The sequence below is a fragment of the Telopea speciosissima genome, chromosome 11, assembly GCF_018873765.1.
Source record: "Telopea speciosissima isolate NSW1024214 ecotype Mountain lineage chromosome 11, Tspe_v1, whole genome shotgun sequence".
NCBI lineage: Eukaryota > Viridiplantae > Streptophyta > Magnoliopsida > Proteales > Proteaceae > Telopea > Telopea speciosissima.
This window is the reverse complement of record NC_057926.1, coordinates 49,604,387-49,630,201: the sequence shown is the minus strand read 5'-3', so window position 1 is coordinate 49,630,201 and position 25,815 is coordinate 49,604,387. Positions and strand designations below refer to the sequence as shown.

The following is a 25,815-nucleotide window of genomic DNA, read 5'->3' as shown; positions in this document are numbered from 1 at the left end:
TGAGACAACCCCAACATGTTTGTGATGGTCCACAAATTCATCTAACAAATATTCTCATCCTTCATATCTACAAAATTTAATATACTAACCCAATTGATTCTCAACCCCGGTACAAAATTCTTTGAACTTTTTAAGGCTTTCAACTTCCAATGCATTAGATAAGCATACCCATGTCAAGAATAGCCATCAATAAAAGTCCCAAATATTTCATATATCTATATCGGGCTTGAACATTTATAGGACCACAACATCAGAATGGACTAACTCCAACAAACTATTGGCCCTCATACCCTTGCTGGAAAAGGGCTTCCTAGTCATTTGTCCTCATAAACAGGATTCACATGTCGAAAACTCCACCTTCAGACTATTTAAAGGTCTATCTTTACTAACTTATTTATCATATGCACTCCAATATGACCCAACCTTAAGCGTCGTAAAAAAGTAGAGTTCACTGGAGCAAATTTATTTTTCAAATACATATTTGAAAACTCACTTCTTCTATCAATAGATTTAGAAAATTCAGTTGGTCGGTTCTGTTTGGTTTTTTCGGCTTCGGTGTGGGTTTCAGGGAAACCGAAACTAGAACAATAAAGACTTTTTGGGTTAGGCTCGGTTTCAATTCGGGTTGGACTCGGGTTCAGTTCATTTAGTGCTATCGATTTCAATTCGGCTCGGTTCCATTTGAAACCAGGGTATAAGCTGGTTTTGGGTAGGGATTAGGTAGTGTTTTTAGGGTTTTGGGGGTTAGTTGTAGCATTCGGTTCGTCCTATCGGTTCGTCGAAAGGGCAAATCGGTGGCCCATCGGTTTAGCCTGAACCGAGCCGAAACCAAATTGTGCGCTAACCCGTGGAACAAAGCCAAACCGATTAGTCCTCAATTCGGTTTGGATCGGGCTCAAATAGGTCTGACCAGCCCAATTTTACCAGTTCGGTTTAGGTTTTTGACACGCTTACTTCTAACGGACCTTTATCGCCCCTAGTACTACTGGGGTGCGCATTGTGCGGCACAGCACCGCCCATGTGTGCACTGTGGGGCCCACTGTGCACACATGGGCAATGCTGCACCGCACGATGCGCACAACACCCCCAATAGTACTGGGGGCGATAATTTTCCTACTTGTAACCTTGTCAACGTACTAAACAACAACAACAACCCAATCTTATCCCAACTAAATGGGATCAGCTACATGGATCCTTTCAAAAACAAAATAGTAAAAAATTGATATCCTCGTAAAGGGAAAGGAAAGTAAGAAAAACTTAAAAGACATTGGATAAGCTAAGTAATGGAAAGATGCATGTAAAGTTAAAAGAGGGTTTATGACTGACCACATTCCAAAGCATGATTTGGTTCCAAATGACAATTCCAATATTATACGATTAATGTAATAATTTTTCCCAATCATGTAGAGTATGAGAATAATCCGACTTCTACTTTCTGCTTAAAGTTTCATAAAATTACAAATGAGAAATTGCTATCCTTTGCTACATTCAATTACGTTTGTATAGATTTATATCAAAGAAGAAATGAAACTTGTAGCAATGGAAACATTGAAGTAAGACCCATCCATTGGTGATACAAACTCAAACTGAATCTATTACAGAAAAAGATAAGCGTAATGACATCATAGTGATCTCCACATAAGCGTCTACAAAGTGGTAATAACTAGAGTACAAGACTATCTCTGAGGATTCAGTTTTTTTTTTAAAAAAAAAAACACATCTTACAGCCAACTACTGTTCCTTGTATTTCTTCACAACTTCCTCCAATTTCTGAAGTTCCTTGTAGTATTTACACATGCGGTACACACACCTATACCAGAATCAAAACAGACAAGTTCAAATGTAAATATCACATAAATACAGAATTACTACAATTGAGAACACCAGGATAGCTCAATGTGTTCAACACCTACCAATAAAGAAGGCATGCAGATGCACACAGAATAACATTCTTTTGCGATTTGTATACCTGCACAACACCATATATAGCTCACATCAGTTAATGAAAATAGCAATTTTTAGGGGAATGGACGTCTGAAAGTAATCCATGAGTTCAAGATAGAAGTCGGGTACAAGAAGAAAACACTCTGCCACATTTGCCAAAACTTGAATCTAGTAGACTCTATATTCATAAGCTACCAAGTATCAACCAATAAACCCTTCAGCAACTAATATGGTAGTAATAACAATAACAAACATGTAGAGAAACGATCAAACAAAACAACAATAACAACATTATCATAGATCATGGAATCTGTTGCAATGGTAAATGCACCCAAAATACAGTTACAACAAGAATCAATAAGAAAATAAAATAAAACATGTAGAGAAACCAAGACTTAACATGATTCAGCAAATTCACTGACATCCTCAGATGAAATGAGATGATTTTCTATTATAAACCGAAAGAAACTACCAAATACTTAAACACTCAAAGCTGAGCCCGAAGCAAATTTTGTTTCACTGCTCCGCTGCTGTCACACCTCTCCCTTCCCTCTCAGAGATCCTGGTAAACCTCACAGACCCATCTCTATCTCATAAGCCTAACTCTTATGCGATGGCTCAAAAGATGCATTCAGAGTTTGTTAAGAAACTCTACTCAAACATTGAAAACCATCGGCCCAGCCCAATAAAAGCCAACCCAGTGAAAAACCTGACCACCTTTAGTGTTTAGCATTCCAAAAGCAAGTCACAACTTTCAATTAAATATGATCCATTTCCATATCCAAATACAACCTCAGGATCTTAGATGAGATCTGTTCACCTAAAATAACAAAAATAAGGCCGGTTCAGGGTTAGCATCTGATAAAATCTAGATCCAGGTTGGATTCAAGTATTGGTAATTGCTGGAAAATCAGCTCAGTTCCAGATCCTTGCTATATATCACCATTCAGAAAGCATAAATATAAAAACATGAATATCCAAGTTCAATCCACATTAAAGCCATGAATTTAGGTCCTGGATCGGATAAGAGTGCTGAGCAAGGACCCCAGTCAGGTCTATTAAGATCACAAAACAGCATTTCTCTGATTTAGATCTCACCCATCCCAAGCTCCTAGAATCGAAATATTGTTGTGGAACAGGGTGAACCTGCATTAGATAAGATAACTTCGAACCCCAAAGTATCAAAATATTGTTGTGGAGGCTTGAAGTAAAAAAAAAAAAAAAAGGGTACTTAACCCTTCCTTGGAATTTTAGAGATTATGGTAAGAGAAGATTGTGGAAATTGAGAGGACGACACTTCGCTAAAGGGACTGCTTTAGGAACCATTATGGTCCCCATACCAGCCACCGTTATACTAACACAACTTTTCCTTCCACCAAGATGGGTTCTAATTAATATTATGCGTTTATACATATAGGAAACAAAAAAGAAACCCAAATTTATAGAAGCAAGCATTATTAGAAAAGGAGAAAGCCTGAAACTAAATTCTAAGCAGGAAAAACTATGGATCTTCTGAAATCACACCCGACAGCAAATGCCCCTACTTCCAGGATGATGTTGGCTATTCCAATTGTTGGATAGGAAGGTCAAGGTCCGGATTGGTCATGTGTCAATTTCAGCCTCAAATTCAATCACTTAGCAATACACCTCCTCGTAATCCAGTGCACCCTCTTCGTAGGCCTGGATTTTTAATGGTTTGTTTTGACACCTGACTGACTTGGATTGAACAGAAACTCGAACTCTGATTCAAAATTTTAGTAAATTACCAAAAGTACTGTCAAGTGGAAAATAGCGAAATGTTATACTTCATTAGGCATTGTGACGCCTAAAAGGATCCTTCTTAAAGCTTCCATAAGAGGTTAGGCTATCACTCCTTTTAATGTAGCTGATTCATTTCTTTCCACCAAACCATATTGGGGCTCCAGTTGGCAAACTAACAATAATAAAATGGTAAGATTTTCTCACCAACTCCCTAAGAAGTAATTGGAGTTATTTGCAGGAACTAGCTCAAGCACTTGACAGTGAAAATATCACAATTCCTTGTTTGAAATTTCAGGTTACCACATTTGACAACAGGAACTTCAAGTAATGTATATAGAGCTTTAACCTATAATTATTAGAGAAATACATGGCCTAAAATTCATCAACTCCCAGTTTTTCCTATGGAAGAGGTTGTATGTTGGCATGGCTCACAAATTTAAACGCTAGTAGGAATGCTGGATGGAAAGACCACAGAGCCAGTAAGGCTACAACTTCACCCCAACGATGAGCTGGTAGGTTACTATGCAAAAGGAAATAAGCTGGCCATATAGAAGACAGACCTAACCATAAATTGGTGTGAAATGTGAGCTGGAAGATGAACAACATACAGATATTCCAATATTGTCTTGCAGGTTGAAATAAGGCAGATGCCAGGGTAAGCATTCTAGGCCAAGCAACCAACCACCAATTTTCTTTTGCTTCAAGCGAATAATTCAATAGCTTGATTTTCTGTAACCCATTTATGTCTATCTGGTAATAATAATAAAACATTGTGAAATTCAATTGTCTATGATCAGTTTCAACTTTCATAAGCTGTACTCTCTATCATAAAACTGCCTATGCCTAAGAAACCAGCCAGGCCCATTGGTTAGCCCTTTGAATAACTCCCTCTAGTATCAGCCAGGTCTAATTGATATAAAAAATCTTCTAGGCTTCGGTGATTAACACAAGAGTAACTTTATATCAAACGTAAGCTATGGAATTCCCCTCGAGAATACACAATTCCTAACGTTGTATTTCAGATCAAATACCATGAACCGAAAATTTTGACTTACAGCTTTTTCGAATCGGTCCCTCTCTGTGGCAGTGCAAGCCTCTGAAGTGCACATTAAACGGTGCTCGCTCTTCCAGTAGATGTCTGCAAGGGATCACACCCAAAACGAAACCAATTAAAAAAGAACCATCTCGGTTAATTTTCAAATTCCCTAACCCTAATTAGGAGATAAAACCGAGGAAGAGATAACGAACCTAAGAGCTGGAAGGCGGCGAAAGGAACGATGCCTATGGCGGGTTGGATGATAAGCGATATGAGGGAGACGATGCGAGATTTCAAGACATTTGGTGCCGGAACGGTCAGCAGAAGTGCCGCTGCTGCCTCAGCCGCCACCACGTACGTTAATATAAGCCACTGTAAGGCCATTTTCTCTCTCTTTCTCCGATGAAAAATCAAACTTTCTTCTCTGTTTGCTTCCTGCTTGCGGGCCTGTGCTCAAACGGTAAATTGCTCCTCTTCTCTTTCTTATTCTGACTGTAGCGGTTTGCTATCTTTGCTTAAGAGCGAAGAATAGGTGATTCTGAAAGAGTGGATTCCATATCCTCGGTCCTCCCAAAGTCTAAGTCCAAAAGCAAAACATTTCAGAACATAGTTCATAAAACCCGACCCCCCGGTTGAACCATAAGTGTTTGGTTCTGGTTGAATTCAATTTTGACCAAATGAACCGTGATTCTCAAAAAGGCTAAAACGAAATAAAGGGTAAGAGTCCCTATGGAGGATTTGGCTCCTGTCCTGCAGTGGCGGGAGTTGGAGCGTCCTTCCCAACTAAACGACAGCAAAAACGGGGGTTGGGTGGTCATTTCACACGTGGGTCCCACCGGCCCCACATGTGAAATGACCACCCCACCCCGTTTTTGGGTGGTTTCCATGGGCGGCGCTCCGGCTCCCGCCACTACAGACAGAGCCACCCTATGGAGGATCCGGCCCCGTCTGCAGCTGGCGGGAGCTGGAGCGTTCAGCCCAGCAAAACCACCTAAAAACAGGGGGTGGGGTGGTCATTTCACATGTGGGGCCCAGGTGGGACCCACCTGTGAAATGACCACCCCACCCCTTTTTTTGGTGTCGTTTAACTGGGTTGCATGGTCTAGCTCCCGCCACTGCAGGACAGGAGCCAAATCTCCCTATGGAGGGTTTTCCACAACAGCATACCTGTTAAAGCTATATTGAGTAAATGGATCAACCTAAACCTAGGTTGGATCTTTATACTCTCAGGTTTCCTGCTCGGTACAATTCGTCTGGTTCCTCTCATAGGGGGATGGAAATGAAGACCTTACCCCCTGCTCGAACACACTACTTGGGTGGGGTCCACCCCCCTTTTATTAGAGGCACTACTAGGGAACTGTACCTGGCAGAGAACCTAAGAGGATAATTTTTCCTCTCAATGACCTTGAACTTATCATCATCAGAGGTAAAGGAGAAGACAAACACCAGATTCCAACATAGAAACTTTCACTTCTCCCCCCACACTTCCATTGCTTTAGCAATGAATCTCTAACCATATAGAATGGGGGTCTTTTACCCACAAAGTACCCCAGAAGTGTATTGTTACAGAGGTGCACTTCCTCTTCTTCAATCAACTTTGGGCAGACTACATTTCTAGATGACGATCAGAATATAGCACTCCACCTCCCCACAGTAACAATAGTAGTGACTTGAGTAGCACCACAGGAAGTCACACTCTCAACTCCCTAAGGCACACCCCTAAAATGGGATGTTGCCCCGGCAGCAACTCCCTTAGTAGCACTAAAAGAAACCCCACTGCTCTGACCTTCCAAACTCTCCTCAGCAGAAGTAACACTCGCAGCCATCGAGACCAGTTACTATTCCATCAATCAAATGGCCACGTCAATACTCATATTCTTCATTAGACCCTTCACCAGTAGAACTTGAAAAATAGAAAACCTTCCTAAATTTATTAATTGTTCTTGTGTGTTATGATCATGGGTAGATGGATAATTTCATTAGATAGGGCTTTATATAGTAAGAGGATCGTTGTAAAGAGCATAAGAAATATATCAATTCTCTCTTTCCTGTCTATCTTCTTACTATATAAAGCCCTATCTAATGAAATTATCCATCTACCTTTATCTGCTAATTACCCATCTACCCATGATCATAACATTGTGTCAGTCATGTATTATGTTTATGTTGCTTTCAGCTCTAAAGAAGGACAACACTCACTTTGGATTTGTTATATTTGAAGCAGCCTATGATCGATCATTAGAGTCGTCATAGTTATTATATCTGTTGAAAGGAAACATTTGGAAATGAGGATGATTCAGATGTGTTATTAACACTCAAAGGAGTGCATGTGCCTTCTTAGTATATATTGCTTGGTGATAGTCCTAACTTCTCCAACATGAGCAAAAGGAGATACTTTAGCAAGTAGTTATCGTGCGGCGCAATAGCGCCCATGTGTGCACAGTGGGCCCCACTGTACACACATGGGCGTTGCTGCACCGTACGATGCGCACAGCAGCGCCCCCAGTACTGGGGGCGATAATTTTCCCATGAAAGCTGCAAAATGATATTATCATATAGGACTTTGAGAATGATGGTTTTTTTTTCCGCCGAGAATGATGGTTAGACAGATGGAAAAAATTAATAAAACAATGGACAAGTTAGCACACAACTAGATATCTAAAAATTTTACACTTGAGATCCATGGTGCAACATTTGCTTCAAGCTGGGAAGATATTGCAATCCCTCTCCCATATTATATGTATGTGGTGGGTAAATCGTCATTTTGCACCCATGTGAGGGGACAACACTCTGCTATCCGGGCAGCGGACAGCAGAGGATAAAAATTCATATTGTATGTGCCACGTTCATTGCAACGCCTTCTTTTTTTTTTTTCCAAATACGTAGGCCTCAAAGAGATTTGAACGCATGACCTCTTAATTATAAGGTGTTGGTATTTGCCAACTGAGCAACCATCTTGGTGCAAGGCCTTCTTAATATAATGTTTAGCAAATAAGGTTTTGACATGGTGACTGATCTATTCTTCTTGAAATTAATACATAATTTTTGAAGTTTTAGGAATTTCCACATGTTACGTAGAATCTCTCTTACAAATCTATCCTGCATGTAGGGACATAAAGACTAATAACTTACTCTTCAACAAAAAAGGATAATTGAAGCTCTTCAGATTTTGGATTATGTAAGCCCATTGTTTGAAAATATACAACAAATTTCTTGAGAAAATAAGGCTTCAGCCTTCAAGAACAGGCACACATTGAATGTGTGTAGGACATGTTGATAGAGCTCCCTGTCGAAAGTGTTGGACATGTGTCCATCAAACCCGGTTTAATAATAAAATGTTATTTTTTTTTACGCATGACATATATCTTTATTGGGTTTGTAAGTTGTTCCATGAGTTTTTACCCAAAACGGTTCTCGGCTAGGGACAGGACCGGACATCCTGTTCAGATGGTCGTCACATTGTATGTTACCAGAAATGAGTTTTCGGTGCATAAATGTGGGTATACATACTGTGTGTATAGAAAAAAATCTGGTAAAAGTCTCGCATGTGCTACTACTAGTTGTGTGAGAACGAGATTCGTACCTATCATTTGACCTTTGACCTGAGAGATCCTATTCGTTGCAGTACTGAGTCATTTATTTTGGTAAGCTAATGGTTGACGTCCTACGGACTATATATCGGCGCGCTGGACACGTGATCACACATTGTTAATGAGAGAGATGCTCAACATGGAATCCATTGCCGTTACTTCGGGAATATCAAGGAGAGAGAAAGTCTGTGATGGATAGGACAAAAATCTAGTACAAGTGTCATTTTTATAAATTTTTTACAAAACTATTTTGTAATATGAAAAATAATTATTTAAGTATTTAAATTTATTTAAAATATTTTTCGGGCGTCCGATCACAATCACAGAATCTCTAAAATGGACTTTACAATGAGTTGGGGATTGACAGTATTTAATTACATATCCTATACCTCATTATAAGATATTGGATTAGTGGAATGTCTTATTTACAAATTAAAGAGTTTAATTGTATAAGACAATATTTTGGAATATTAATTGGTTAATTTTCTTTTTATTTATGAGAATAAATAAAACATAATTTGATTATATAATTGGCCATAATTTTCCCTCTCTTTTCGTCCCCATTTTGTTTAGCTTTTCATGGGCAATTTGATAAGTTTACATCACATTAAGGGTAGTTTGGCCATTTAAAATTTTGGGGAAACACCACGGCAACAACTAACGGAATTTTTTAATGAGGTGTGACAGAATGGACTATAGTGTTACAACGTCTGGCTTTCAGGGGAGGTACGTGTACCTATTCTTCACTCAGGCGGTACGTGTATTTAAGGCAAAACTCAAGGGAAGTCCGTGTATTTTACCCTATTATTTTTCAATTATAAATGAAAAGGGGCACTGTGTTACTTATGGAAGAGGAAAATGTGTGCAAACCTGCATGATTCATCCTCATCAGAAGCCAGCAGAGGGATGATAGTTGCTGAACCCCCAACTTCTGTAGTTGAGAAAATGTATCAGTTTTGAAGTAACAGCTCATTTGAATGTGCTGATGGCAACATGGTTGCTGAAGTCTGTGAAAGGAAATTATAGCTCATCATAGTTTGAACTTATGAAATGGATTGAATTGATTCCACTTTGTAGTCTGTCATTGGTTAAAATATCCCTACATGTTTACATGTTTAATTTTCTTGATTCATTTCTGACCTAAATTCTCGCTTCCTCTAGTATCTGGTTGTCTGCAACTGCAGTTTAACTTGTCCAAACCAACACATTGTGTGTGTAACATGCATGCACCTACCCTATACACCCACCCTTCCCAAAGCAATGCATAGATGATAGATGGATGATAGCAGAACAGTGTTAGTATGTATGAAGGTTAATTAGAAGATCATTATTATCATTCATACCATATGCAGCTAGCAAGTTGATTAATGGTAGGATAAGAAAGGTTTAGAAGCTGAATTAAAAGACTGGAAATTGTTTCTTTTTGGAATGTTTAGACAAATGGCTGTAAATTGAGAAGTTGTAACCTTCTTTTGATTGTCCCTTCTCTTATTTTCAGAAGCTCTTTAAGTCGGGTAAAAAATGGTTTTCAAAATAATTTGAAAATGACGTACCATTATATTGTTTTTAAGAGATGTCATTATTTTGCATGTTTTTTAAGTACACATGTGAAAATGACATGATTTTATCCCCATTGAAGAAGAAATGTGTTAAACTAGAAGGGCAAAATAGTAAAGTTTTTTACTTATTTTTCTTACCAACTTTGGTTACAACAAGATTTTGCATTCATATATATGCATTACATTGTGTTTACCTGTTGAATCTTAGTTGCATGACTATTGATGTGCTACTTACTGTTCCGAATTACGGTAGCAAGTATTATGTACCTTTTTTCAAAAAGATAAATAAATTAAAAAAAATCTGCTGCTCTGTTACCCAACCCTTCATAACATTTGATACCCAGCCCCTCTAAATCCTTTGGTCCTTCTATTCCAGAGTCTCTCCAAAGTTTGAGTCCACAAGATGGGAGTTTTAAGAAGGAAAGAAAAGAAATTGGTTGGTTTATCATAAAAAAAAAAAGGAAATTGACTATGCATCAATTTTAACAAAAGAAAATGGAAATTCTGTTTTTTTTTTTCCCTTTTGATTATGGATATGTAGAGTTTGGTGATGAAGCAGAAGGAAGGGTCATTGAAGGACTCCATGAAGCAATAGAACAGGACATCAAGTGCAGAGAAGTATGAATTGATACTGCTAAGCTGTTGTTACGGTTAAAGAAGAAAAATTTTCATACACTAGCCATGGAAATTATTCCATCTTTTATATAATATAATATAATATTTTTAATCTTTTTTGAGGATGTTTGTATGTATAAAATAGGAATTGCAGCAATTTGGGCACCTCATGTATTAGCTAATAGAGCAAGAACTACTCAGTCTGTTAGGAAAATGTGGGGGACAAGTTCTGATTTCAGTAATCTTTGTTAATTTGCTAAAGGATTTGCTTTAAAAAAAATAAATAAATAAAAAATAAAAACCTTAAGATCTTGGATTGATAGGACAACTTGAGCCTAGAGGTGGGCAGTCGAAGTTGCATATATATTGAGTGGTGGATGCATTTTAAAAGGGTTAAATTTTTGTTTTTGGCAAAAGGTTTCATGCATGGTCGTACTTAAAACCTTTGGATGAGGACAATAATCCTTTCGAAATATCAAAACAATCCTCTCCTTATTTATGAATGGTTGATGGCCCGGCCTTCATGTGCATTCCTTTCTCTCATTTTTTTTTTTTTTTTTTGGTAGAGAAGGAAGAATCCCTTCACCATTGGTTATGTGATTCTTTGATTAGAATTTTGTGTCATCATTAACTCACACCTCCTATTGTGAAAGAAAAAAAAATTCTCATATTAATCAAACGATCAGGTCTTCATGGTAAGCATTAGGCGTTCAAATTTGGCCCTGACGGCCAAGGCCTGGGTTGAGACACATTGGCCTTGAGGACTGGTTAGGGTTGGGAATTTCTGGTCTTGAGTCAGAGCCGGGCTGGGTCAGGGTCGAGACCTTGGGTTGAGTTCGACCTGATCGAACCCAACCCTATCTTCTTCTTCCTATTCTTTCTTCTTTTTTTTTTTTTGTGTGCTTCTTTTCCCTTTTCTATCTTCTTTCTTCTTCTTCCTAGCTTGGTCAGCCCATGCATCTCCTTTCCCTACCTCGCCAACCCATGCATCTCCCTTTCCCAGCTTGACTAGCCCATGCATATCTCCCTTACCCCCATGATAAGGGCCAATCAAGGTCAGTTTGACCTAACCCTAAGGTTAAGTCAGGATTGGATTTTATTGGCTCTGACTCAGGGCCGGGTTGGTCTAGGCCTAGGCCTAGCTAAGGGGCTCATAGTTTGGCTAGGGTTTTAAAAGGCCGGGCCCAACCCGACCCTATTGCAGCTCCAATGAGGATTCACCATGGGTGAAAATAAATTGGGTACCACTTTAAATATTCAAAAAACCAAAAAAAAACCCATCAAATTTCTTTATTGGATGATGTGAGAGGGTAATATAATTAGGTCCAAAAAGTATGAACATAATTGGATCAACCGGTCCGACAGTTCTTTAAGTATCGAATTGGAGTACCGGACCTAAATGATTCGTGGCTCCCCCTCCCACTCCCTTCCGCGCTCCCGCTCTCGCTCTCCTTATTACGAGAGGACGCTTGAAGCGGTCTAAGCACCTCGGCCATTCGAGACTCGTCAGTCTCACTCGTCGTTAGGTTTTCCAGATATGCTCAACGTAGAGTTCTTGCAGGTATTTCCTTCGAAGATCTATTACTTCAACGTTAATCTTTTTGTTCTCTATTTTTCTTTTCCAAATCTGTAACTCGAATATTAAGAAAGCTTTCTCATGAGATCTAGGGTTTTGTGTTTCAGCTTGGAAAGTTGCCGTTATCGTTTTGATTTAGTGTTTCCGAGCTCGATTCCATTAGACCTATGCTTTACGACCCGTAGCTTATAATGATTTATTTGGATCTGGAATCTCTTGTTCTTTTATTGTTTTTTCAGAAGGGTGGGTGGTTTTCTGGTTGAGAATTGTGACACTCGTGGTTTCCTCTAGGTTTTAATGGCTGCGGTTTTTGCTTGAAGGGTTTTCGTTGGATTTTCCAGTCTCGTGTATTTCTTTCCGTTTTCCTTTCTGCTTTTTTAACTTTTGAATATTGGCTGAAACTTGCTTGTTAATATGGGAGTGCAGGAGTCAAATTTGATTCGAGGGCTTTGAAGGAATAGGAGTGAGTTTATCTTGATTTAGGCAGCTAATTTTTCATCTCGCCAAAGGGGAATCTGTCAGCTTATTTCGTTTGTTGATTTGGGTTTTGTGAGAATATGTCGAGTAAGAAAGAAGAAAAAGCTCAGGCTGCCGCTGAGAAAATCAAAGCTGCTGCTTTGACAGCGGCAAAGGGTTTGAGCCGTGCTCAGGCCGAACGTGCTGCCGCAGCTGCAGCTCGAAATGTAAATGCTTACGGCCAGAAGGAAGAAGGGCCAAGCCGATGGCAGGAGAGGAAAGAAGCAAAGCGACAAATGTACCTGATGAGCACTGAAAAAGCAGTCAGGTTAGGTGAGAGGAAAGACCTTAAGTCCTCCATGTCAACCATTGGTGGCACTTCTTCACAATGCCAGAAATGTTTCCAAACTGGCCACTGGACATATGAATGCAAGAATGAAAGGGTTTACATTTCAAGACCGTCTCGGACACAGCAACTTAAAAATCCCAAGTTGAAAATGAAACTCTGTGTTTCGTATGAATTGGATAACCCAGATATCCCGAAGGTGGAGAAAGGCCAAAAGAGTAGTAGTAAGAAAAGCAAGAGGAAGCACCAGTCGGATTCTGACTCTGGAAGTGAGAGCAGTGAGGCTTCCGTTTTTGAGTCTGATAGTGGGTCATCATCAGTAACAGGGTCGGACTATTCTTCAGGTGAAAGTAGCTCGAGTTACAGTTCCTCATCGGATTCGGAAGAAGAGCGTAGGAGGAGGAGAAAGAAAAAACAGAGGCGGCGGCACCGGAGGTCCAGCTCATCTTCTGATTACTCAGATTCTGATTCAGCTTCAGACTCTGATTCTGACAAGAAGAGCAGCAGGAGGAAGAGTAAGAGGCACAGTAGAAAGCATTAGAGAGGCTGCGTATGATGAAAGGAGAGAATATGATTTTGTTGACTTGCTTTCTTAAATTCCAGTTTATACCTGATAGACATCTGAATCTCTGTTAGTTCTTGGTAGGAGGAAGTTTGTTCTATGCTCTTGTGCCAATCTCTTATTGATGTAACAATTAAGAACTATGTTCTCTTCTTATATTCTTCTTAGCTTTCTTATGAAATATTGTGATGATGCCAGTATGGAATGATGGTTGAATTTAATATATTCATATTGTTTTATGTCTGATTTTCAAAAGGTTTCTACCATCTTTGTTTATCAAAGATTGGGTTTTTTTTTTGGATCCTTCTGCTCAAGGTTTGAGGCTTAGATTTTTTTTTTTTGGTAACATGGTTTGAAGCTTAGATTGGAGGAGCACAGTGGTTGGTTATATTTTTGTTGTTTTAATAGGGGTATCAAATCCTATCCTGACCCAACTAAACCAACCAAGACTGATATTTAAACTCGAACCAACCCACCATTCAGTGGTCTCATGTATTTCTAGGGGTTTAAGTTTTGCAGGTAATCAGTCAGTCCCAGTCAGATACAACCTAATATCGAGACCGATTAACTGAGACTGACTGACTGTTTGATAAAGGTTTTCATTCTGGACTCTTGAGACAGATTACATGATTGATCAGTCTTGGTCTAGACCTACAGGGCTGGGGTCTTAAGGCGAGACCAATTGATTGTCACCCTTAGTTTTTACTATGTCAAGCACAGCAGCATTTATGATTGAAAATAATGCTTGTATTTGATAGGCAACTCTCTCCTCGCATGGTGGCTGGTGTAACTATATTCTGAAGTGAAAAAATTTAGTTAATTCTTAGAGAAAAGTTTTAATGACTTTAATCTGTTGATAACAACTGTTTGTTGTACTAGAAAAAGAAATGATGTATTATTTGTGATGCATCACTTTGCATAGCATAATGGCATTTAAACGTTTGATAACCACTTCAATTTACTGATCTTTTAAATATTAATCATAAAGCTGTAGAATACAACTACCATCTCTGCTTATTATGTAATTAGTTTAATCTTTTCGGTTTAGTTTTCTTTCTGAAATTTCTTGCTTCTGCGCGAGTTTCACATTTTGAAGAGTGGCAAGAACCTTGGGAAAGTATTGGGTGAGGTTAGCATTGGTCATTCTTACGAGCATCAAATTCAAGATAATTATTTGTGATTTCTATTGTAGAGGATTTTAAGGGGCAAGGATGTACAAGACCTCAGAAGATGCATTTTGTCTAGGACCGGATTCTTAGGGTGTGATGTTTTTGTAAAGGACTGAAGATGGATGTCTGCGTCTATATACAGTTGCATCATTCAGCATGTAGACTTGAGAGTATATCACTTAGGATTTCTGAGCATGCCGGCTGGCAACCCAGTGGATGGGTTTAAATGATAACTTTAGGAGATCTTTGCTTGCATTAATCAAATTGATTAAGAGTGAGATCTTATACATCATACATCACTCTGTGTAAGTAGATATACCTCTCTCTCTCGATCATTTGCTCACATCTGTTTGTATGTCTGTTTTCATGTATTTTACTTATCAAGTTATGTTTGTCGATTGCTGCAACAGCAGTATACCTGTATTGCTACAAGGTTGTTGTAAGCAAATGCACCATACATTAAGATGGCCAGTGAGCAGTTCTTATCAAGTTATCTTTGTCGATTGCTGCAACAGTAGTATATCTGTATTGCTACAAGGTTGTTGTAAGCAGATGCACCATACATTAAGATGGCCAGGGAGCAGTCTGAGAGATGCACTGGGACCATTCTTCAACATGTGAGATTTTATTTTTCTCGGTATAATAGTCTACACTTCTGCTCAGCTAATACTTTCTCTTGCTAATTTTCTCCATAATAACCAGAGGTACGGTATTTGTTTTCATAGGTCTTTGTTTTGTTAGTAAAAAATTGCTATATTGCAATGTTGTTTCTTTTTCTGCTCTGTATGTATTATCAGACCATGGAATTAAATTTTAATTTGAGCTTGATTTTCTCATGTTCAGAACAAAATGTTTTGGTGATACAAATCATATTAGTGAAGGGAGCTCCACCTTGGTCGCAAGGTGACTTACTTTGTCCATCTAGGAGCCCAGAACACAAAAAAGTCGGAAGACCCAGAAAAATATGAAGAGTAAGGGAGAAAAAAAAGGATGGGGTGGAACAAAGTCATTGCATCCAGCAATGGTATCTTGATACAGCAGGCTGTGGCCGTGTGAAGAATTAGGGCAAAAAAAGGGCATTAGCCTGGCCTTGGGATCCTTGGAGCCTTTTTTCTTTAAATTGTTTTTTAGTTTCCTAATATATCTAGGCTATTTCAGATTATGTATTTTTGTCTGAAGTTCTATTTCAGGAGTTTAGTTTTAAGCTTTATTCCTAATGAAATTAGGGTTTCTATTCCAATCTGAGTATCAGTTAGGATTTTAGGTCTATAAATAGCTACATATCCAGCTGTAGAGGACATGAATGTGATTATTGAGCAATAAAAATTTCTGTCATCTGATTTATCTCACCTTTTGGATTCGTGGTAAGCTTGGATGGATTTTCAACAACCCTAAGGTGGATTCCTTATGATGAGCAGATTCTGGACCAGATTTTCCTATTTCCTTTAACTCTGTTCTTCAATTTCCACAATCCATGTTGTAGTTATGTGAGCCATTCTAGTTCTATTTTAGCCAATTTGAGTAGGTCCAGTTTTAGTATTCCTCTTCTCAAATCCATTCTGTTTCTCTGTTTTTGAATCCCTTTTATTCTGCTATTTCTCGTAATCTGAAACTGCTGAATTAATACGTGAATCTGCTATTTCATAATTTGTAATTTACCCTATTCATATGTGTTCCATTAACTCCTTAATTTTTCTCCCTTTCTTTTTGGTTGAAAGTACTTGGTAGTTCTGTTACAGCCTTTTGTTCCGACTTTGAGATTCTGTCCAGAATGACTACAGGCCAAGTTTCACCTCATACAGAAATCTCTCTCCACAGATAGGGTGGGCCTTACTGTCAGCCCAATTGGACTTTTATTTTTCTAGGAATTCAATTTCTTTTATCAAACCCTAATGCTGTTTCTTGATATATTCTGATATTTCGGCTAAATTTCTAATCCGATTTTAGATTCTCCTAGGCTCTATATGTTTTAATTAAAAATTAATACAACAAGGATTGAGGAGGAGAAAATGTTTTACTGAAATGAATACAAAAAGTTGGAAAATGACTTCCAGTTTGAACTTCAGGATGTTATTTTCCCAAAGTAGTGGTAGAATCTTGGTCATTGATACTCTTGGCACCTGTGGAGGATTCCATTCCCTTCATATGCTTGGATTCTTTTCCTCATTCAGTCGTCGCTAATTTGCTTCCTTGCTATGCCCAACCTAAACAATGACAGGTGGTCGACAAGTGTAGAATAAAATTTATAGATAATCAATGGCGGAAAATTGTAGGATAAAATCTATAGATGATATCTAATTTTCCTGAAATATATTTTACTTGAAAGAAACAGAGCCTTAGTCTACAATTTCCATTCAGATACTACTCCTTTGCCATCTGTTACTGTGCTTTAACTTTCCTAGTTAAAAAGGGATTTATTTTCCTATTCTATCTTCCTAGTTCTATTTGGATCAGGAATTCTGGTTTCTACCTCACGCTGTTGAAAATCTTAGAGAAAACTGAAATATCTTGTTTATGTTCCAGAATTGCGTTTGTTTTACAAATGTTGAAATAATGTATAAATTTATCAATCTTGAAGATGCTCATTTGAAGGCCTGATTGCAGCTTGGTGCTGAAGTTTATTGGTTGAACCTATGAAATGGATTGCATAGGTTCCACTTTGCAGTCTGTCATGTTTCAGGTCCAAATCTTGGGTTTGGTTGTTAACATGGAATCCAAATCTAGCCTTTCTATTAATCATGTGATGCCATGCAACCAGGGTATAAGGTAATCTGGGCGGGTTAGAGCTACCGTCGGACATATCTGTAATGGTATGCGTATAATTATCTCCTCTATTAGTTTCGTTAGGATATATCAACCAAATTCTATGCTTAAAATAATCTTAGATGTTTTGCCGTAGTTCATTGGCTCCCAACTCTCCGGATTCCCCTAGCATCTGGCTGCCCACAACTGCAATTTAACAGTTTAGTATGCAGCAGGGCTGTATAGGACTCATTAAGTGATTGCCATGGCAGTGCTTGTTTGTCAATTGATGGTGTGTTAATAAATGCCATGGTGTTTTTATTACTGCCTTTGTATATATTTTGGATAACTATTGCTTGAGTCTCTGGCTTATACTTTTGATTTTGAAAATGTAATCCTTCCCCCCTTGTTTGCTATAGTATGTGTATTCTTATCAAAAAAAAGAAAAAAAAGGCTGTAGTATGTGTATGCTGGATGTACTACTTTCTTGAACAAGGTGGTGTTGAATCTTTGCTCGGCACAAAATTACTCAAGACATGCATCGAATGCATGATGTCCAGTGTATTATCAAAGAAGGGTAATCTCTGTGACACACAGGTGCAAAGGAATAACCCCTCTAGATGCTATGAAGCTCTTAAATGGATCATTGGGAAGTTCACGGAAGACAGACGCCACAGTCTTTGTATTTCTCTCTCATCCTCACTGCAATCACCTCTGATAACAAGTCCAATTCATACCATGCCGGGTCTTCTTCAGCATGCACTTCATTCATTGAGAAATCTGATCTGCCGGTCTGGCTTTGAGTAATCCACCAAGAATCTGGCAGCTTGAAAGAGTACTTGCAGTTGTTGAAGCCTGTGTGGTTATGGCAGCGATTGACAAGGCAAGAGTAATCCTTGAATGGATAAACTGTCCATACTACAAAGTTATCAGGAGCAAACCATAGGCTGGCAGGGAGTGGTAGAGGTTCCAAGTTGTCAGTAGGGCGGATGGTGGCCGGCATTGCCTGCAAGTTTGCAGCTCGCAGCCTTTAAGAAGGAGCTTATGAACATGGAGTTCATCATCAAGGCAAGGGCTGTGGATAACATAAGACATGTAGCGGTTGAGAATGGATGGGGGAATAGTGCATGGGTTGCCGACTAGAGGATAAACTGTCAAAGAGTCAAAATTAGATTGTTAAAGAGGGAGCTTTTGTGGAGCAACCCTAACAACCTTAGCTTTATTGTTTACATATTTGAAAAATACAAGAATCAAATTATCTAATTGGAAATCTGATCAATGCCATAGGTTTCTTGTTACTCTGTCGCTGTAGCATGTCTGAGTTTATTATCAACTACAGACCTAGTGATTAAGGCTTAATTTGACTACTCTGAAACAAGTCTCTTGTTGATGTACGCTTTGTTAGTTTCTTTTTTTCTGCATTATATATATGTTTCAAATCATAGCTTGGACTGTAGAGAGCTTTGGTCCTCTTTGGTCGCTTTCTCTTCTCAGGTGGCTCTTGATCCTTGGTGTATTTGGGGGAACTTCCAACACTAAAAATCTCCATCAAATAGGTGGGAAGTGATTTAGCCACAGTATCTGGCTCCAATTTATATTTTGGTTTAAGGAATTGGAATTGAAATCAGAAACAGAATCGGATTAGGGGAATTTTCCGATTTGAATCAGAATCCACACTCTCTAATCCTAATTATGATAGATTCATAACGTCGTTATTGGATTAGGAGATCCAATCTGAACCAATTCCGACCGATCTAGCTGCAACTAAATGCATATTCTTAGACTCATTGATGAATCATCTTATCGTCCATTTTGAAGCTCCCTCGAGATTGGTGTGCACTTGGACAGACGTGATCATCTTAACGTCGAGTGTAGGGGGCAGAGTAGAGAGAGATTCTAGAAGAGAGTTTTTTTTTTGGGGGGGACAGTCTGGTCGCATGGCCCTTACATTCATACACAAGAATACACAATTCTCACCCGTCCCAGTGAAATAAAAAATTTTATCCATATTAATACCCCTGTACGTTTTTATTGGCCTCCACCTGATGCAGAGGCATCAGGTCACGGGACCAAGCTTTAATCATTCTTAAGCCAATCTGAAAAACTAGATCGACGTTTTTATTGGCCTCCACCTGATGCAGAGGCATCAGGTCACGGGACCAACCTTTAATCATTCTTAAGCCAATCTGAAAAACTACATCGGTCCAAGCAGATTGCAACTAATTTAGAAACAGAGAGTGAGCGTGAGTGTTGCAATGTAAACCGTGGGTTGTTATTGCTTAATGACCTTACTAAGAGTACATATTTCTTTTTAATGAGTCAAAAAGTCAGTTACATGAAACTCAATTATACCCCCACACTCAGTTACATGAACTTTGATTGCTCAAGGTGGCGGTGGTGGTGGTAGTCGAGAGTTGAGAGTGGAGATGGTCGTGGTGGTTTCATGTGCATTTTTGTCCCAGTCTTTTGATTTTTATATTTTTCTGTTTTCGAGTTTCTTTTAGTTGTTTTTCAAAATTGTTTTGAATATTTATTTTTATCCGATTCAATTAAAAAAAAAAAACCAGACTAGACGACACATACAAGGTATGTTCCAAATGTGTTCCCAAAAATTACAAAAACATCTCTAGTAACCTTTCAAACACAAGAAATTCATGCAAAGGGAATAAGTTTTGACCATCCAAAAATATCATTTTTTCTAAAAATAATCCTAAAGAAATTAAAGTGATAGAAATAGAAAAGACATTCGAATTTATTGCAATTTCTATGGCTTTCAATGCTACATTAAACCTTTTGCCCCCAATTAAAAAAAACCCATCCGCCATGGGTTCATATATATAACTTGAATACATCTAATACACATAAATGACTCTCACTATTTATCACCCAAGAACAATCCATAAAATACACATATAAAGATGTGTAGGAACTGTGAACCCCAATTTTCACTAGATAATCAGTCCTCAAGCAGTGCATATATCCTAGAAACTAATAGATTAAATTCCATTTGGAGGAGGAAACTATAAACTGTTTTGAACGCGTACTCGCTGTCTTAAAGGAGATATTTGGTCCCATACGGTTGAAGCAAATTCACCTTCAGGATTCAACAAAGCATTCAAGAATCTAACTTAGAATTCTAGAGAGATTCTTCCTCCACACGGAATTTAATCTAACAGAGACAGCAGCAACAACTGCAAAGCAAACCAAGTAACAAAGAAAGTATTAGGAAAGAAGTATTAAAGAAAGCTTCAACAAAACATCAATGTTAGAATTCAGAGAAAAAAAAAATAGAAGTTCTTGAAATACTAACCAATTACAGTCATTCCCATCTCTGCTCTTGGTTTCTGCTGGAGGAGGAGTTTGTTGTGAGTCTCCATAACCATCCTTGGAAGGATAACCAACAGGTGGAGGAGCTACATAAGGTCCCTGTGGATATCCATGCAGAACTGGTGGTGGGTAGGACTCAGGAGGTGGAGGATAGGTCTGCCCTGGTTGAGGGTACAGTACTGCTAACAAAAAACAAGGGCAGGAATGCACCACAAAACAGATCAAAATCACAAACCATTAATCAACAAAACAAGAACTACCCATGATTAATATCACAAAAGGGTCTCTAAAACAGCAAAAACCAGATCAAAATCTTATGAAAATTTTTATTACCTGTGGACTGCTGAGCCATGTTGTTGTAGTAGTAGTAATTATTGAAACGGTGTTACAAAGCAAAAGTAGCCAGAGAATTGGAGCTATAGTTTTTGAGAGATGATAGAGGGTATTTGTAGGCTGTTGATACATGTTCCAATGACCTACCAGATAACAACACATGGCTAAACGTTAATAGACTTCAGGGAGTGCAAAAGTCCAAGTCAACTCCGTAGGATTTTGAATGGAATGTGTATGACACTGTATTGGTGACGTAAGTTTTATGACGTCTGTGCAAGGTTTTAAATCTCGGTTTCAACGTAGTTTCAATCAGTCAGGAAATCAAAATTTCCCAGGTTTTGGTTGAAACTTGATCGAATTTTGGTGTTTTTGGGGCAAAACTGAACATGTCATGGGTTGGTCAAAACTGATCGAAATTGGATTGATTGAAATTTGTTAAAATTTGTCGAAACTTGGTATTTTTTTATCCAATCGAAATTATCTAAATTTCCCAATACAATAGTATATATAGGTTTTGTCTCAGAAAATTGGGAAACCGATATCTTGAACCATTCTCTTGTATACTACTCTAGATAAGCTTCTGATCTCCTCAAGCTTGTTCTTAAACTTTTAGATTTGATCTATAAAGTTTCATTCTCTTGTAATATCAGAAAATTCAAACATTATAAAAAGAAATTTAGGGGTGAAGCTTTCTTTGGTGTGTGTGTGTGTGAACACAAGGAGATTATTACAATTGTTGTTAGTTGTTAACTTCAAAAAGTCTAGACGCCCACCATAGAAAATTGTGTAGAAGAAATTAATAGTCATCTATGAACCTTCTCCCGTCCTTCCACGATACAAGTTGTGTGAAAATTTTGGTGTTTAGGACAAAAAAATTGAGTCTTTAAAGGAGTAAACAGAAGTCTACTAAATCAAGATCAAACCCATCAAGGAAAAATTAAAATTTTGAATTGAACCAGTGAATTGGAAATAAAGAGCATGATTTATACCAAAACAGAAGAAGACATGGCTTGATACCATGGCATGACTTGTGAGCAAGGTTCAAGTAAGAAGAATCGGCAAGAGGGTTGGCCTCCATATATTCTGATTTCGATTTGGTTGGAATCAGTCTGAAACCAAAAAAATCAGTACAAATTCGTCGATTCAAATAAATCGAAGTTCAAACCATGCTAGTAGGCTTGTCAAAAAAGTTCGGCCGGCCTGAACCTGCCCTAACTCGCCTTGACCCCGGCCCAGACCCGATCCTGATTTTTCAACCCGCAGGGCGGGATTGGGTTTAGCATTACCCTAGCCCTGGTAGGGTCGGGTCGGGTTCAGATTTAGACCCCGGGCTAAGCCCAGCTCGGCCCGGCCCAACCCTGTGCTAATTATAATTAGGGAAAAAGTTCTCTGTCCGAGAGTGTGGCCTACGCCAGCACTCCCATGTGTCTATCTCTCTTCCTTTAAATAAGGGGGCAGAGGTGTCTTTTCACATGGAGAGGAGAGAGATAGACTCATGGGAGTGCTGGCGTAGACCACACTCCCCTAAAAACTGCTTCCCAATTAATTATATATAATATAGGTTGTGCTTTTGGGGTCTATTTTGTACCGTAGGATTTAAACTATTTTTTTTTGTTTTTGTTAGAACCGTAGGATTTAAACTGGTTTAGAAAATGAAAAACTCTGATCTCCTAAGTCTCGTTTCCTCTCCCACCTGAATGTCTGGATTAGCCTCATTTATCGTTCTCGCTTGGACTTTGGAGGAGAAGGCTGACGAGGAGAACTGCACGGCGAGTTTGGACCAATTAGGTATGTCTGATTGTTCTTCTTCTTCAGTATCTCTCTCTTGGTTCTGTCTCTCGCTCTCTTCTCTTTGCTCGTTCTCCTTTTTTGTCTTTTCACTGGGTCGAACCCTAAAAGGGGTTGATCGAAGTTTCAGAGGAAAAAAAAGAAGGGGTGGTGGCCGTTTTCGCTGGGAATTGACAGTGGGTTTTTTTTTTTTTTTTTTTTTTTTAAAAAGTCAAATGGGTGGGGTGATTTTCAGTGAAAATTGAAGAGGTTATCTGGTTTGAGGTCAAGGAATTGGGTGGGAATGAGAGTCGAAGGGAGGAGTGTTTTGCTGTGGACGTCGAGGGTTTTTGTTAGTTTGTTTGTGTGTTCGTTGTTACAAGCTTACAGCAGGGGGTAATGAAAGGAGAATAGGTTGTACTGTTGGAGTCGGATTTGGTATGTTACTGTTGGACGATAAAACTGGGTGTAGAATGTAAAACAGAGATCTCTTGAACTTTGAATTAATAGATGAAAACAGATACATACCCAAATCCATGTCTTTTCTTAGATAATTTTTTTTTCTTAAATTTATTTTGGATTATTGAATATTTTTTGTGTGGCTTTTCGTAACCCGGCCTTCGGGTTAGTGTGATGGTATGAACATGTTTGATTTTATTACTGAAGACTTGTAGTATTGCAGTTATTTTTCTTCTTGCGATCTATCTTCTATCTTTTGACTTTCAAGTTTTTTCTTTCCCTGTTTTTTTTTTTTTTTTTTTTGATAAACTTTTTCTTTCCACGTTGCTGTTCATGCATAATTAAGCTTAGAAAGGAGAGCAGAATGGGGAGAAATTTCAGATCTCAAGCTAACGAGATTCATTGAGTGCACTGTTTATAAGCTGTTCATTTTTACTGCTTCAAATTAAGTTAAAATATTTTACTTGCAAGAGGCGGAATATGACAATCGCAATGCTGACAATTCTAGAAACTTACAATCTGATCAACCTTGACATAGTAAAAATTACAGGCATAAGACAAACCATTTCCAAAAAAAAAAAAATTAAAGTCAAGGTCAAGGTCAGGGACAGGGTCAATCAGGGCCAACCCTACCCAATCAAGGTCAATCAGGGCCGGGTCAGGATAGGCAAAACCCTGGCAGGGTCGGATTGGGTTGAGGATATCTTAGACCCTGGCAGGGTTGGGTTGGGTTGGGTTGGGCTGGGCTTGGGTTTATAGGTTAAGGCCCTTAGAGTTGGCCCAACCCGACCCATTGACACCCCTACATGCTAGTGAATGTGACAACAGAATGGTATGTCCTAAATTCAGCTTTTTGGGGCATGTTTGGTTGCCTAAATCTTTTGGATGTGGTCTGATTGTGGATGGTCATCCACTTGAGTTACCATCTGTTGAATTGTAATTCCAGAAAATAAACTGTTTGGTTATCATGATTCTGTGACGTGATTCTTCCTGAAAAACTGTTTGGTTACCCTGAGTTTGTCAATTGGATTCACCCTGAATCTATTTGAAAAACTGTTTGGTTACCCTGAGTCTGTTAGTTGGATTTATCCTGAATCTACCCGAATAACTGTTTGGTTACCCTAAGTCTGTCAGTTACTAAACCTTACATTTAAAAGTAAAGACACATTAACCAAAAAAAATACGATTACCATATTAATGTTCTCAAATAATTAATTAAATCCAATTATCACCCAACCTTATATAACCTAAAATTATTAATATGCCATTGCTATGTGTGAGTGTGAGCTTAGGTGTAGGGGCAGCAAGGGGTGGGGGTGAGTGTGTGTGTTCAGGTGTAGGGGCAGCAAGGGGTGAGGATGACTGTGTCAGTGTTGTGTTCAGGTGTAGGGGTAGCAAGGGGTGGGGGTGAGTGTGTGCTTAGGTATGACAACATAGAGGGTATGACTCAATATGACTCAATAGCTTTCATTTAAGTAAAAAAAAAGTTCAGATTCCCCCAATCCTCACCCTATTCTGATGGGTAAATCAGTTCACTTCAAGATATGAAATGAAATAAGAAGCTACTGCTACATGAGAGTCGTGATGGAGTCGAACCATCATCTCCTGGGAACAAACCCAGGTGTTCTTCCTTTTGAGCTAAAGACTCACCTACCTACATAAACCATGTCATAAAAACATATAAAAGCTTAACAAGAACGAAAAAAACATTTGAAGCCAACCCAGAGATCCAACATCAAATTTAGAATTAAAATCTGAGATCCTATTTTTTTTTCCTCTTTCTTTATCCAACATCAATTTTAGAATTAATATCTGAGATCCTATATTTTTTACCAGCCATATTTCTTCTCTCTTCACAATGATGGCTTCTTCCTCTCCCTAGTCCCTACAAAATCCTTTTTTCTCCTTCTATTCTCTCTATTTCCCATTAATTGTGACCATTACCCACATGCTGATCCCAACCTACATCACAATGCAGCCAATATACATAAGATCATGAGACAATGCTGATCATCAAATTAGTTTTGTAATTTACTCTTAAGGCTAGATTTGAATCTTAAGATGTTTGTTAAATAATGATAACATTGGCCTTAGTTGTCAATTTAGATTCCAACCATATTGATTACTCATGCACTTCGTTAGAGTTTAAAATCCACTAATTTGGGTGGATGTGAATTTCATTCAGCTTTTGGTTTCACAAGAGACATTAGCATCCAAGTAGTCTCTTGCAGAGGGGATAAAATAAACTCTGTTTTATAGCCTGCAGAGAGATGGATAATGACACAGACCCACTGCAGTTCTCTGAATTTTTACTGTTTGGAGAATACCTACACCCAACTACACATACCCATCTCTCTCTCTCTCTTTGTGAACATAGGATAGCTAATCCATTCTCTCATTTTTATTTTAAGGTTTTGATCAGCTTTAGTAAGATGAAGTCCAATACATAATCATCACTAATATATTCAAGATCAGCTTGTAACCCTGTGGTCCATTAAGTACAAGTGAGAACTAGGCTGAGTGGTTTGATCAAATTTTCCTATCACACAATCCAAATTAACAAAGGAGAGTGG

The 25,815-nt window shown here is 38.5% G+C and overlaps 2 protein-coding genes across 3 annotated transcripts; one reads left to right on the top strand and one right to left on the bottom strand.

Annotated features, from left to right (window-relative positions):
- Positions 1-1,458: 1,458 nt before the first annotated feature.
- LOC122645533 lies at positions 1,459-25,612 on the bottom strand. Of its 2 annotated transcripts, none has more exons than XM_043838845.1 (5): positions 25,590-25,612; positions 4,954-5,138; positions 4,761-4,843; positions 1,914-1,969; positions 1,459-1,810 (listed from the first exon to the last, which is right to left on the bottom strand). In XM_043838845.1, exons 2-5 carry the CDS (start codon positions 5,123-5,125, stop codon positions 1,732-1,734), a joined length of 390 nt encoding a protein of 129 aa, XP_043694780.1. In that variant the 5' UTR covers positions 5,126-5,138; positions 25,590-25,612; the 3' UTR covers positions 1,459-1,731. The 2 variants fall into 2 exon arrangements, with proteins under 2 accessions (XP_043694780.1, XP_043694779.1); XM_043838844.1 differs by lacking the exon at positions 25,590-25,612 and adding an exon at positions 14,934-14,941.
- On the top strand, positions 12,552-13,723 carry LOC122645532 (zinc finger CCHC domain-containing protein 10). The gene has a single exon (XM_043838843.1). It carries the CDS (start codon positions 12,639-12,641, stop codon positions 13,422-13,424), a length of 786 nt encoding a protein of 261 aa, XP_043694778.1. The 5' UTR covers positions 12,552-12,638; the 3' UTR covers positions 13,425-13,723.
- Positions 25,613-25,815: the final 203 nt, after the last annotated feature.